We start from the raw sequence: 15,740 nt of genomic DNA, 5'->3' as shown, positions 1-15,740 counted from the left end.
AATTTGGCATTTCACTGATCAATGTACTGTACAGAAGCAGGTAAAGTCACCATGATCCTAAGGCTGCTCTCCCATGAGACAATTGATGGTGTTTTTTTAAAAAAAACTGAAATAACTCCAGCTGCTGTAAGTTAGAAACAAAAACAGAAATTGCTGGAAAAGCTCAGTAGTTCTGGCAACATCAGTGGAGAGAAATCGGAGTTAACATTTTGGGTCCAGTGACCCTTCCTCAGAAAGTTAACTCTGATTTCTCTTCACAAAAGCTGCCAGAACTGCTGAGCTTTTCTAGCAAGTTCTGTCTTTGGTGGTGGTGGTTTAAGCTGAGAGTCAGCACAATTCAGGTGAGGGGTGATGTTCAGAAGGGGTATTCTTGTATGATCACCTCAGTGCTGTGGAATTGAACCCACACTGTCGGCGTCACTCTGCATTGCAAACCACATTCAACCGAGTTGAACAACACTCTTGTAAAATTAAAAGATATGACAGAGCAGCTCTATGGACTGACGCACAGAAACAACGAGTAAAGCAATTACGGATAAACAGACAGTGCATTGAAGACTTGCAGTGGGAAGTTGGCTATACTTGGACGCACAGGCGCACTTGAACGCCGGCTGCTGTGGGCACGCAGGCGCACTGGCAATCTAGCCGATCTTGGCGCACATGCGCACCGGCGGTCAGGCCGTTCCTGGAGCGCAGGCGTACTGGTGGCCTGTCCGATATTGACGCGCAGGCGCATTGGCTGGCTGATCTTGGCGCAGAGAGCATGGAGTCGTTGGTAGCGAAGCTGTTTGAAGTTCAGGCGGTGAAATTTGGGAGCTTCGTGTTAAAAAGTGGCGTATTGTCGCCTATTTATTTCGATTTGCGGGTGATTGTGTCCCATCCAACTCTGCTTAATCAGGTATCAGTTCCACACTGTTGGTTTAGCTTAGGCCCTAAGCCTAAACTCTAGCTCAGAGCCATCTGTCTTGCTTCAGTGGCGGTTGTGCAAGTGGCTGCTCCTTTGTCAGCAGGGACACGGTGGCATTACTTGCATTTGCCAACTTTCAGTTAAGGTATCGCGGATGCTGGAGATCTAAATTAAACTGGTTCGGTAGTATCTATGGAGTGAGAAACAGAACCCACTGAGGCTTCAGCCACGTGCTATTAATTAATAAATACTTCGTCCTGTATCCTATTTTGGGGTCCTCCAAAATGTTTACTTTTGCTTCCAAATGTCTGTTAATTTAGAGATTACAGTGGACCTTTTTTTTTCTGTTAGGTTTCTGATCTCCTTTGGAAAACTGCACAGAATGCTGGAATTAAATGCAATTCTATTTGTGGAGTTCCGTACACTGCCTTACCTCTTGCAACTATTATCTGTTCTGTCAATAATATCTCCATGCTCATTCGTCGAAAGGAGGCAAAGAATTACGGTAAGCACACATTACAGTGCACCCTTTACCCCGAACCATGCTGGAGACTAATTTCAATACTGTACTGAATTTTTCAGTGATCCATGTGGTAATTGACACTTGAAACGTTTAGAACTTCAGGGTGGTCAGATGACCTAGCACTTTGGTATTTAATTTGTTTTGAAATTTAATCCTGAAGGAAAATATTTTTCATATTAGTAACAGTTCAACGCAAAACAAGGTTTTTAAGTTATCTTGAATGTGTTGCTTATTCTGTTCCAAAACATGACAAAGTATTAAATTATAATATTGACAATATGCTTTAGTTTAGATTAGAGCTGGTTATACCTTAAAGAGAGGCAGCAATGTACTTTTGTATAGCCTGAATGATAATGAATTATTTGTATATTAAAACAACCCAAAACACAATTGTGAAAATTTTTCATGTTCTCTGACTAAATATTCAATGATTCCTTTTCAAATTATTTCAGAGTTTTCAGCTGAATTCCATATGTTGACAACTCATTCCATATTCATTGAATATTTTAAAGATTGAAGTGTACAATTCCATACAAGTGTGTGGAATGGAAAAGGTCAAAAGTTTATTTTAAATGTAATTTGCAACAAAGGGCAGGTGAATAAAGTTCAAAATAATAAAAAGCTAATTTAAGATAAGATCAAGACATCATTCTTCACATGAAGATTGACTACTGTATGCAATTGACTTGGCATTCTGCAGATCATCTGTGGAATGAATTGAAGAGCACTGTTTCAACAGATCACAAGATAAGAACAGATTAGGGCAACCACTAGTCATTCAACCAGAACAGCTCTAAAGTCTTGAGCATCTAACTGCTCCTCAGCACATTCTTCATGGTTGCTTGGAATGGACTACAAATTTGCAGATAATATAGAAGTTATTAGAAAGTGATGAGTAACTGCTCGTAATCCTATGTTGCACAGCAATGAGGATCAGAGTGCTGCAACTGACAATGTACCTGATGATGGACGCATTAGTTCTGATGAGGCCTTTAGTCCCAAAGGACAAATGGCAAAAGTGTAATGAAATCAAGTAATTACCAGTAGGTGATTTGGAGTGGAGGGGCTGCTTATAATAAAAATTGAGAGAATGTACAGTGGTGTGGCCATGCATTTCTCATTGCCTTGTGTGTGAGGTGAATGTGTTTTAGTTGAAAATAGGTTCCTTGAATACACCTACCTGTGTAAAACTAGACTCTTTAAAAAGTATCTAAAATACTTAATTTTTACAGGAGTATGTAAGGGGTGCTTTTTCACTTTGAAATCCATTAACCTTTTAAAGCAAAATATTGCATTGTTTATTATAATTATTAATTCTCTAATTAAAGGTACAAATCGTTTGGTGGAAGGTGCTATCAACCCAGGAGAAATCTGTCTTATTATCGAGGATGTTGTCACAAGTGGTTCCAGTGTCTTGGAGACTGCAGAAGTTCTTCGTCAGGAAGGATTAAAGGTCACAGATGCAGTGGTATTATTGGACCGAGAGCAGGGAGGAAGAACCAGATTAGAAGAGGAAGAAATACGTTTGCATTCTGTTTGTTCTCTATCCAAATTATTAGAAATTTTACATAGCCAAGGAAAAATTGACAATGAAACAGTAGAATGTGTCAAGACATTCATAAGAAAAAACACATTGCCAGCGGTGAGTAAAAGGGTGGATGGTTCAACGAAACAGTTTAATACTCAGCCTGATGGAACACATGCAATAAAACTCTGCCAAGAAATTAGTTATGGTGCTCGTGCTCAGCTTCCTGGGATTCATTCAATCACAGCAAAGCTTTTGAAGATCATGGAAAAGAAGCAAACCAACTTGTGTCTCGCTGCTGATGTCACAAACTCAAAAGAGTTGCTGCAACTGGCTTGTTCACTGGGTAGTGAGATCTGCGTATTGAAAACACATGTTGACATCTTGAATGATTTTGATCTAGATGTGTTCAAAGAGCTGAGAACGATTGCTGATAAGCATGAATTTTTGATTTTTGAAGATCGAAAGTTTGCAGATATTGGGAACACTGTTAAACACCAGTATGAAGGTATCTTGTCATATTTTAAAATGTTGGACAGCCTATGATGGCTGTATTGAATAACTAAAGAATACCTGAAAGTAAGACTAATCAACTGAGTATATTACAGCTTATCCTCAATGATAGGTTGCATTTCTTTGCTTAATCACTTGTGAAGGCCTTGATAAATGTCCAATATTCTTTTTGAATTCTGACAAAAATAAGTAATTGTTACAACTTCTGAGCTGTACCTGAGTGTGTTCTCTGTGGTCACCATTCTGTGAGCAAAGGCAAGCCTTTGTTTTCAGCAAATTGCAGTGTAACCTTGTAAGAATCTACCAATTCTCGCTGATGCTTGACCCTTGCACTATAGTTTTTTAATATTTGTCTTTGCCAGTGTTTTGCTTTAACAACTCCCTTATTATTTTTTGGCAAAACTAGCAGAAAATTGTGAACTCTGCTTCATTGCAATGGCAGAAACTACAGTTAGCTCCTTCCTCCGAAATGGAGGGGAACATACTCTGCCCTGCAAACCCCAGCTGTTGAGTTCATAATTTTGAGGTTTCATTCAAATGTGCAGTGGTATCTAGTTACTGAGAGAAAGTGAGGACTGTGTCTGTTGCTCTCGGTGTGGTCTCCTCTATATTGGGGACACAGGACGCCAACTCGCAAAACGTTTCAGGGAACATCTCTAGGACACATGCACCAAACAACCCTAAAGTCCTGTGGCTGACCACTTCAACTCCCCCTCCCACTTCACCAAGTCATGGGCCTCCTCCACTGCCAAATCCAAGCCACCCGCCCAACAACTGGAGGAAGAACACCTCATCTTCCCCCTTGGGATCCTTCAACCACACAGTATCAACGTCAACTTCACCAGTTTCTTTATCTCTCTCTTTCCCCCCCACCCCACCCCACCCCACCCCAGATTCAACCCTCCAATTCGGCACTGCTTTCTTGAACTGTCCTACCTGTCCATCATCTTTCTCACCTATTCACTCCACCCTCCCTCTGATCTATCACTATCACCTGCATCTACTGCCGCCTTCCCAGCTACCTTCACCCCTCCACCCCACCCCACCCACACACTGCTATTTGTCTCTTAACCCTCACCCACCACCCTATTCCTGATGAAGGGCTTATGCCCAAAGACACTCCTACTCCTCGGATGCTGCCTGACACGTTGTGCTTTTCCAGTGCCACATTTTTTGACACTGGTATCTAATTAGCATAAGTTGGGTATAACTTTCAGGTTCTAAATACTTATGAAACAAACAGTATGCAAAGTAGGATTAAAACTCCAAAGTGAAGAGAGTGTATCTCAATGTAGCATTCTCCAGTTGGTTCGAGCATTAAAACAAATATGCAAGCTTCCAATTAGTATATTGTATTTATCAAAAGATGACAGTATAAATTTATACTCGGGTAGATTGACTCCAAGTATATATATCAGATATTGGCATACGTCCTACAATTTCTTTGTACATATTTACTATGCGACCTCACCTCATTTCTAAAGGACACTGCATCTTGAAGCTAGCAATTATCTCTGTTAGCTTTTGTACTTTTTGTGATAGTTACTTCCAACAGTTATAGAACTATATTGACAAAAATCTAAGCTCTTCTTGAACTATCCTTACCTGCTAACTGTTGATTTGTGAACAGATTATATCTTGTGGCTGCGAAGTCATTGCCTTAAAGCAAGCATGAAGCTGAGGATGGAGAGAATTTTGTATGGGAATGGAAGTACATATTGGGAAACTTGGTTTACACCTCAGTTTCTGAAGCATGGCCAGATCTTGGGAGGTAGTGGTGTAAGGATTAGAGTGGTGCTGGAAAAGCACAGCCGGTCAGGCAGCATACGAGGAGCAGGAAAATCGATGTTTCGGGCAAAAGCCCTTCATCAGAACTGAAACGTCGATTTTCCTGCTCCTTGGATGTTGCCTGACTGGCTGTGCTTTTCCAGCACCATTCTAATCTAGACTCTGATTTCCAGCATCTGCAGTCCTCACTTTTGCCTAGGTAGCGGTGTAAGTCATGTTGGGTGGGGTGAAATTGTTACACTGTTGGGAAATTAGAATAATCTGGTGAAATCTTGTTACAGAACATAGAATAATACAGCACAGGAACAGGGCCTTCAGCCCACTATATCTGTGATGAATGTGGTATAACCATCTACCTGTACATGGCCCATATCACTCTGTTCCCTGCCTGTTCGTTTGACTGTCTAAACACCTGTTAAACATTGCTATTGGATCTGCCACCTTCCCTGGCAGCATATTTCAGGCATCTACTACTCTGTATGTAAAAACATTACCTCACACATCTCATTGTAACTTTCCCCATATCACCTTAAACCTATGCCCCTACTCTTTGACTTTTCCACCCTGGATTCCAATTATCCATGCTATCAGGTCACCTTTGACCTCCAACGCTGTAGAGAAAACAGTCCAGGTTTGTCCAATCTCTCCTTATAGCTACTTCACTCCAAATAGGTGGCTTTCCGATAAACCACTTTTGCACTGTCTCTGAAGTCTTCACATTCTTTCTATCGTGTGGTGACCGGAACTACGTAAATGCTCCAATAACCCAATGAAAATTTTATATAGCGCCAACAGACTTGTCAACTTCTATATTCAGTGCCCTGACTGATGAAGGCGAACATGCCGAATGCATTCCATAGCACTTGTGTTGCCACTTTCAAGGAGTTGTGGACATGCCCCCCAAGTTCCCGTTGTATATCCATGCTTCTAAGGGTCCTTCCATTTACTGCGTGCTTTCTTCTTGCATTTAGTCGCCAAAGTGCATCGCCTCACACTTGTATGTCTGATTCAAAGTCCATCTGGTGTTAGGTGTTTCTGAGCCTCTCATCCTAGCTTGAATTTATGAAAAGCTTATCTTGAGATATCTTAATTCATAATCAAATACCCATAATTCCCTGAAATAAGTCATGCTCAGGATTAAACTAGGAAGAAATCTGTTCTCTCCTTTTTGCATTTGCATTTCATACTTTAAACGGGAGTAGACTTCTGCTTCTCAAAAATGTCCTGAATTTCAGTTCAGTCAAGGCTAATCTACATGTCCATTCTATTTACTTGCCTTTTATCTGTGTCACTTGGTAACCTTATCTAACAATGTGTCATTTTCAGCCTTGAAAATTTCAGTTGATACAGCATGCACGCAGAAATTTCAGATTTCTACTATGGTATATGAAAGCATGCTTTATAGTTCACTCCTAAATATTTTCTAATTGTGCCCCCACCAGAGGAAGCAATTTCTTTGTCTACTCAGTCAAATCCTGTTATCACTTAGGGCAAATCCTCAACTTTGCTAGTAGTAAATACCAGCCATGTCAATGAACTTGTCATCACAGTTTAAATCTTTATGACCTGGTATAGTTCTAGTGAGTCTGCACAGGATCCTTTCCAAAGTTCCTGAGGTCTGATGCTTAAAGTGAGGTAATCCAAATAGAGTCTAAGGCTACGTACAGCTGAAGTATTTATTTCCTCCCTTTTTGAATTTACTCATCTTAAAATACGATTAATGTTCTATTCGCCTTTCTGTTTACTTTTTTTACTTGTACAATAGCTGTTAGTGATGTGTCTATGGACAATTAAATCCTTGTGATCTTCTGCAGCTCGTAGCCTGTCAATGCTGAAACCTGAAAGGGTTCATAAAAAATTTGCAAGGATGTTACCTGGGTTGGAGGGTTAGAACTATAGGGAGAGGCTGAATAAACAGGCTATTTTCCTTGGAGCATCAGAGACTGAGGGGAGACCTTATAGAAGTTTATAAAATCATGAGGGGCACCGCTGGGGTAAAAAGATAAGGTCTTTTCCCTAGGGTAGGGGAGTCCAAAACTAGAGGATATAGGTTTAAAGTGAGAGGAGAAATATTTAAAGGGGCTACTTTTTCACAGAGTGGGTGCATGTATGGAATGAGATACCAGAGGAAGTGGTGGAGACGGTTACGATTACAACATTTAAAAGTGTGGGTATATGAACAGGAAGGGTTTAGAAGGCTATGGGCCAAATGCTGGCAAATGTGTCTACATTTATTTAGGATATCTGGCCAGCATGGACGAGGTGGACCAAAGAGTCTGTATAATCTATCAGTATCGGATTAAAAATGATTTCCCTCATTAACCATTGGTGTGCCTAGCTGTTTAATCAATCTGTGCCTTTTTTAACTTCTTGATCCAATTTACACAACATACTATTCCATCTAAATTATGGAACTGATGGGGGGGGGGGGGCGCGCATGTGGCCCAGCGTTCCTGTGCCAGCTTTTTAAAAGAATTGCCTAATTTAGTCAATTAATTTCAACTTCAGCCTGCAAAATTTGATTTCGCTTGTTTGTTATTCCATTCCAGATTACAACAACCCTCTATATAAATAAGTTTCTTATCATTTGTTCTATGGCTCTTGTCAGTTGTTTTAAATGTAAAACCTCTGATTATTGAGGCTTTAGAGTAAATAATTTATCCTTCCTGGCTTTATTTAAAAACTCTCAATTTTGAATACCTCTATTAGGATTTCCACTTACATTTCTCTGAATTAAGGAGAGCAATCTCAGATTTTCTAGTCCTTCCACTTCGCCAGTGATTTTCGTTCTTTGTAAACTTCTCTTGTACCTTTTCCAAGACCTTGTCACCTTTCCTAAATTTTGTCTAATTTGCAGATTTGGATTTACTGTCCTGTTCTTTTATCAGGAGAAAGTGAGGACTGCAGATGCTGGAGATCAGAGCTGAAAAGTGTGTTGCTGGAAAAGCGCAGCAGGTCAGCCAGCATCCAAGGAGCAGGAGAATCGACATTTCGGGCATAAGCCCTTCATGAATCAGTCTTCTTTTATCAGTCATTTGATTTTCTGGGGAAAAGCTGAAATCCAATGAGTTGCCACTTGTCACATCCCATAAGTGTTTTCTTTATCACATCTGTCTGTCCTTTTCACCCAATCAGTTTCACAAGCTGTGTTGAATTCCTTGCATTTTTATTTTTGCTAATCTCTAGAAGATTCCTGAATTACTGTGGAAATCCATATGGTAACATCTGCAGATGCTGAATTCAGCCTCTCTCCCCACGCCCCACCTTTAAAAAGCCCAAATTGACTAGTCATGTGGACTGTCACTGATCAGCTCTTATTCAAGTGCTCAGTTGTCCTTTATTGAATTGTGCTGGAAATGTGTTGCTGGAAAAGCGCAGCAGGTCAGGCAGCATCCAGGGAACAGGAGAATCGACGTTTCGGGCATAAGCCCTTCTTCAGGAATGAGGAAAGTTTGTCCAGCAGGCTAAGATAAAAGGTAGGGAGGAGGGACTTAGGGGAGGGGCGTCGGGAATGTGATAGGTGGAAAGAGGTCAAGGTGAGGGTGATAGGTCAGACTGGGGTGGGGGTGGAGAGGTCGGGAAGAAGATTGCAGGTTAGGAAGGCGGTGCTGAATTTGATGGATTTGACTGAGACAGGGTGGGGGGAGGGGAAATGAGGAAACTGGTGAAATCCGAGTTCATCCCTGGTGGTTGGAGGGTTCCTAGCCGGAAGATGAGGCGTTCTTCCTCCAACCGTCGTTTTGTTGTGGTCTGACGATGGAGGAGTCCAAAGACCTGCATATCCTTGGTGGAGTGGGAGGGGGAATTGAAATGTTGAGCTACAGGGTGGTTGGGTTGGTTGGTCTGGGTGTCCCAGAGGTGTTCTCTGAAACGCTCCGCAAGTAGCCGGCCTGTCTCCACAATATAGAGGAGGCCACATCGGGTGCAGAGGATGCAATAGATGATATGTGTGGAGGTGCAGGTGAATCTGTGGCGGATATGGAAGTTTTCTTTGGGGCCTTGGAGGGAGGTGAGGGGGGAGGTGTGGGCGCAAGTCTTGCACCTCCTGCGTTTGCAGGGGAAGGTGCCGGGAGTGGAGGTTGGGTTGGTGGGGGGTGTGGACCTGACGAGGGAGTCACGGAGGGAGTGGTCTTTTCGGAACACTGATAGGGGAGGGGAGGGAAATATATCCTTGGTGGTGGGGTCCGTTTGGAGGTGGCGGAAATGACGGCGGATGATGCGCTGTACATGGAGATTGGTGGGGTGGTAGGTGAGGACCAGTGGGGTTCTGTCCTGGTGGCAGTTGGAGGGGGGGGGTTCAAGGGCGGAGGAGCGGGAAGTGGAAGAGATGCGGTGGAGGGCATCGTCGACCACGTCGGGGGGGAAATTGCGGTCCTTGAAGAAGGAGGCCATCTGGGTTGTGCGTTTTTGGAACTGGTCCTCCTGGGAGCAGATGCGGCGGAGTCGAAGGAATTGGGAGAATGGGATGGCGTTTTTACAGGGGGCAAGATGGGAGGAGGTGTAGTCCAGGTAGCTGTGGGAGTCGGTCGGTTTGTAGTAGATGTCCGTGTTGATTCGGTCGCCTGAGATAGAAATAGAAAGGTCGAGGAAGGGGAGGGAGGAATCTGAGACTGTCCAGGTGAATTTGAGGTCGGGGTGGAAGGTGTTGGTGAAGTGGATGAACTGTTCAACCTCCTCGTGGGAGCACGAGGCGGCGCCGATACAGTCATCGATGTAGCGGAGGAAAAGGTGGGGGGTGGGGCCAGTGTAGTTGCGGAAGATGGATTGTTCCACATATCCTACGAAGAGGCAGGCATAGCTGGGGCCCATGCGGGTGCCCATGGCTACTCCTTTAGTTTGGAGAAAGTGGGAGGATTGGAAAGAGAAGTTGTTCAGGGTGAGGACCAGTTCAGTCAGTCGAAGGAAGGTGTCAGTGTAAGGGTACTGGTCGGTACGGCGGGAAAGAAAGAAGCGGAGGGCTTTGAGTCCTTCGTGATGGGGGATGTGTATTCCAACAAGTTCCCATAATGAATAATTTACAAAATTGCTTTACTATCTGACTTTATGAATGCTGTGTCCTTTCCTCAATAATTGAATAACATTTACAATATTCTAATCCAAAGTCTCAATTCCTGAATTTAGAGAGCTTTTGAAGATTATGACTGACTCTTCTGCGATATCCCGAGGTTTTTTTTAATACTCTAATATATAAATCATAAGGTTATGACAATTTATCTACTTTAGGTCCCATTATTTAGTCCATAAACATTTTGCTTGTATGTAGTGTATTTTCTTTTTGACTTGCTTTTACATTTTCATGGAACCTTGTTTTTTTTTTCACTCTTCCACTACTATGAAACCATTCTAACAAATAATTTGTTAACTTATTTCTTAGATGTTTGCCTCTAAATGGCTTGGAATTATTCAGCTGTAGCCCTGCCTGTAATATCTGAAAAGTATAGTTGAGACAGGGATTATATTAATTCTTCATGTTTTTGCTGGTATCGGAAAGTATGACATATTTTAGTGGTGTATTCTTCAGTTTTAAGCCTTAAAGTTATTAGTCGCAACATAAATCAACTGTCTTCTCCTGGACATTATTTGACAAGGGCAATGTTGAACAAATGTTTGGTAAGTTTATTACATTTAATTTTTAATTTCTTCACTCCTTTCCAACTTTTGTACCTATTCATAAAAATACTAATGTTTGGTTTCAGTGGTACTTTACAGAATTGGTTTTGAATGTGCTGTAGGAAATGTAAGATATTGCAGGTTATAGTCTTCGTCACTGACAAAATAAATGTTTGAATAAGATGGAAATGTGTGTGTGAGAGCTGACTTGTGTACAATGTCTCTTTGCATCATATACTGAAGTGGCTTAATATTAGGCCTGATTTAAGGAACTCCTAGTACTGTCAACACATTGTGAAAACCAAGAAAGAAGGATATACGCAGGCATTCAAATGGCATAGATTGATATGTTTACGTTTCACTGGGTCATTACTGTGTAAGACTTTGGAGTCCTTACTGATGTATAGCAGTGGGAGTCTGCGATGTAAAAATGCTTTATTTGATTAATTCTGTCTTGTTCTCTAGGTGGAGTATACAAAATTGCTTCATGGTCTGACTTTGTGAATGCTCATGTGGTTCCTGGCCCTGGAGTAGTGAAAGGATTGAAGGAAGTTGGATTGTCTCTGAACCGAGGCTGCCTGCTGATTGCTGAAATGAGCTCCGAAGGTTCCTTAGCTACTGGGGACTACACCAAAGCAGCTGTAATTAAATTATTCTAACCTATTGCCGAATGATATAGTAATGTGAAAAAGATATCTGAAAATTGTAAGAGGTGGAATTGGCGGATCTTTATCAGAAGATTTTAATATATTTCTGCAACAAATCTAGGCTTTTGTTAAATTGAGATTATGGGAACAAATAGTTTCATTTCTCTTTCATGATTTAGCTTCTTAATTGAAATGTATGTTATAGAATCCATGCACTGATTACAGAGGGAGACCATTGGCCTGTCATGTTTGTGCCTACTCTCAACTCAGTTTATGCCATTCCCCCTCTGTAACCCTGAAATTTTATTTTTCAGAAAATTATTCTTTTTTTAAAAATTCATTCATGGCATTTGGGCATTGTTGGCTGGCGAACACTCATTGCCCATGCCTCATTGCCTGAGGTGGTAGTGAACTGCCTTCTTAAACCACTGCAGTAGAAGGGAAAACCTTGTAGGATAAGTATGAAAGCCTTATATGGGTAAATAACAAAAACCAATAATTTAGTAAATTTGATGTACATTGTAGAATCACAGGAATCAATTGTAAAATTACTGTAAGAATCTAGTGGCCATGCCAAGCATTATAATCAGTTTATTTTTCAGTATTTTAACCAAGTAATTTATTTATGCTAATCTACTAACTTCACTGCCATATTCAACATTGTGAAGTTACTAATTTTGGATTAATTATTTGAGAGTTTTAAACATGGAAATCTTTGTGTTGCATTCAGGTGCCATTTAGTCTGATGTGTCTGTCAGCTGATAAAGGCTACTGAGGCAAATCTCAAATTTCAGCTCTAGTTCTGAAACCCCATTCGTTTTACAACCTCAAGTACATGTCCAGGTGTTCCTTCTATGAACTGAGAATTTCTGCCTCTCCCACCTTTTCAGATATTGACTTCGAACCCTCTACTAATATCTGAGTGAAGAAATTACTCCTCTACTATCCAGTAATCCTTTCGCCATTTATTTGAAATTGTACCCCCAATTATTGTTTCTGAAATTTCTTGATTCAGAGTTTTTACTTATGTACAGAGAGATGTGGATGCACATATTGAATATGCCTATGGTCAAGATAGATGGATCTCTGGTCGGGGAAATGGAGTTGAAGATAAAGATCAACAGTGATCATATTTATTGAATGATGGAACAGCTCCAGAGTGTATATAGTCTACTCCTCCTTTTTGTAACATTTTTATTAGACAGATTGGTTGCAATTACTGTGCCATCTTGCCAAATCACATTTCATCATCATAAAATTGAGCTTCCTGAATGTGAAACATTTTGACTTGTTATTAAAAGAATTGAGATAGAACTGCTTTAAACCTTCATGAATAATGATCACTACCTCTGAAACTATTTTTCAATGATACCCTTCCATCTGCCCAAATCATTCCCAAACAGAGTCCAGAACAGCCTCTTCTTTCACTGGACTTGCAAATATTGTTTTTAAAAAGCATTGTAAATGTATCTTAAGACTTTGGTACCTTTGATAACCTTTTGCACTAAATTTATCCACGTTAATATGACTGATGTTGAAATCACCTCAGTTACTGCCCACTATTGTTTCTGCACTTGCAAGCAATATGTCTACGTATTTACACTTCTATCTCCATGTTTGCTGAGTTTACAGTATACTCTCTTAGAAGTATAATACCGCCTTTTTCAATCGTCAGTTCAACCTACTTAGTTTTATTTGATACCTCTTTGAGCAAATCACTGGTCCTTATTGCTATGATATTTTTAAAATTATGGATAGCCTGAGAATGTGTTACTACAAGTTTATGCTAATATTAATTTCTAACCTGTTTTTGTTTATGTAGGTAGAATTGGCTGAAAAACATTCTGATTTTGTCATTGGGTTTATATCTGGTTCAAATATCAGCAATAGATTAGAGTTTATACATATGACCCCAGGAGTCGGGATGCAGATTGGAGGTAAGGGTGCTACTTCACATGACATTTACTTTTAATACTGCATTTTATATTGCAGTGGTAGAAGGCAAAGAGTTCCTGCTGGTCACTGGATCTTTTTTGAGCGTAGTGGGAGTAGATTATGGGAAGTTTCAACCAGTAACAAACTCTTACTTACTTACAATTGCTTAATTGGGAAGAGCTTTTTTCTTAAACAAGTCAACATTGATTTTTTTCTACACTTAGCAGAAATGCACTACAAAGACATAATAGATTTTTAAAACGCATTTGTTGGTGTCATCCAGTGTTAAAGAACGAATATATAATCTCATCCTGCATATCACTTCCTGTGTGGATTAAGATTTTTGCTTAATTCAGCTCCTGAGAGAGTACAGTTGAGCTCTGAACTTCTTCTGTTGATTAGTGTCTGAAGTTGACCTCTCTGGGTTCATCTCAATGTTAGTGAAATAGTGGTCAATGTGAAACCATCAAGAGATTACATAATAATTATAATCATTAACACTGGCCAAACTGGCAGTTGTCTTATTGAGAGTTAAATGTTACACAGCATTCTACATTAATGGATTGTACATTCCAACTACTAAGTGGCTGGCCAATAGTAGCCCTAAATACTTATTGACAAGTGATCAATAACTAATAATATGATCTCTGGCACTTCAACCTGTTTGCTTTTTCATATTCCTCTTTTATGTCATAATTTAAAGGTTTAATTGCTTGCTTGTACATAATTGAATGTTTGAAAGTGCATTTATTGCATCTGACCAGTCCCTTCATAATTCTAAATCTCTTTGAATTATCAAAAAACCCTCAGTTTTTCTTTGTATTTGGATATCCTCGTATTAGAAACTATTCTGGTGAATCTGTTTCTTCATCCCAATTATTCTCAGGTTATAGGCATCATTAGTATTTTATAGCCTTTACAAGAAGTTCTTGACAGGTGGTGGTGGGTTGTATTGCCACCCATTGTATGTCCATGTTGAAATAGTGTGTGACCTGGAGCTGTTGGTGTTTCCATGCATCTATTTCTCTTGTCCTTTTAAGAACTGATGATCCCAAGTTTGAATGATTTTGCAAAAGATGCCTTGGCATCATACTTTAGTGTATCCAAGTAGACGAGGGTGGTAGGTGCATAGGAACATCACCACCTGCAAACCATACACCAACTATAATTGATCCTTCAGTGTCGCTCAATTAAAATCCTGGAATTCCTGTCCTAACAGCACTGCATATATGTACACCACATGGACTGTAAAAGTTCGAGAAAGTGTTCAGTTGAAGGCTAGGTTGGGTCAAAGAAGTAGAATTCAATGTGCATTTTAAATGAGAAAGTAGAAGGGTTCAGAGGGAGATTGCAGTGGTTAGGTTTTGGGCACCTGGAGGAACAGCTGCCAGTAGTGATCATCTAGAAGTGCACTTCTTGATGTCAAAGTATGACAAAATATATAGCCTATATAAGGAAATAAATAATCATTATTTCTCAGATGTTTGGTGTTTTCAAACCAACCAGCTCTGTCATTTTCAGAACTAACCCAGGGTTCTAAGCAGCACAACAAAGAATAACTTAACTAGTAGTATCCTCATTAGTGTGTACAAATGAGAAAATACAACTTCAAATGGAACTGGTAATTTATCAGTCTGGGGTCACACAGAAGTATTTAATTTATAACGCAACAATCCTTCACATGCTCTTCAAGGAATCACTCGTGTGATATAAACTATGGCGTTTATATGTATAATACTTAATGTTTTTTGAATTTGGGTTTCTATATTTTTAGTTGGTAACTACTTAGATTTATCTGTATCTGAAGTTAATAATTGTATGTATTTCTGTAGCTGGTGATTTATTTTAATAGTTTTGAGGGCTAGCTTTAGAATTAATACAATTTTGTTCATAACTGGATTTTTTTTTTTGTTTTGCAACCTGGTTTTGGTAAATAATGGGGCTTCAAGGTTTGTTAGTGTGTTCTGGAACTTGTCCTTTTTAAGCTTAAGGGAAGCATCCATACATAAGAAAGACTTCTGGTTTCACTTTTGACATTGAGCAGAGCAATCCTGTCATTGTAGAAAAGTGCTACTGGGAAGGAAAGGAACATATAGTGAACTAGGTAACCTTAGAGTGAGGAGTTAGTCCTGGACCTGAAGTATTCGGTTAAAACCCTGAAGAGATTACATAAAGTCAAGTACATTTTAATCAGGTGAATGCTAGGTCCAGGAAGAAGCTATCTGTGGTTCTCATCTAAACATTGAAATCCAAATGACTTAAACCTACCAAGGTAATGGATACAGGGACACA

At 40.1% G+C, this 15,740-nt stretch overlaps 1 protein-coding gene across 2 annotated transcripts in view; it reads left to right on the top strand.

Annotated features, from left to right (window-relative positions):
* The first annotated feature begins 744 nt into the window (after positions 1 to 744).
* The window catches only part of umps (uridine monophosphate synthetase), a 17,854-nt gene continuing 2,858 nt past the window's right edge, over positions 745 to 15,740 (top strand). For both annotated transcript variants that reach the window (XM_087989058.1, XM_043694494.2), the window contains exons 1-5: positions 745 to 898; positions 1,259 to 1,412; positions 2,759 to 3,463; positions 11,332 to 11,507; positions 13,336 to 13,450. In XM_087989058.1, coding sequence (XP_087845184.1) covers positions 764 to 898; positions 1,259 to 1,412; positions 2,759 to 3,463; positions 11,332 to 11,507; positions 13,336 to 13,450 — 1,285 coding nt within the window. In that variant the 5' untranslated portion in view covers positions 745 to 763. The remainder of the gene's footprint in view (positions 899 to 1,258; positions 1,413 to 2,758; positions 3,464 to 11,331; positions 11,508 to 13,335; positions 13,451 to 15,740) is intronic.

Source organism: Chiloscyllium plagiosum, unplaced genomic scaffold (genome assembly GCF_037043375.1).
Source record: "Chiloscyllium plagiosum isolate Xiang-an unplaced genomic scaffold, Cpla_swu_hap1 HiC_scaffold_7, whole genome shotgun sequence".
In the NCBI taxonomy this organism is placed as follows: domain Eukaryota; kingdom Metazoa; phylum Chordata; class Chondrichthyes; order Orectolobiformes; family Hemiscylliidae; genus Chiloscyllium; species Chiloscyllium plagiosum.
This window is presented reverse-complemented; position numbering and strand designations above follow the sequence as displayed.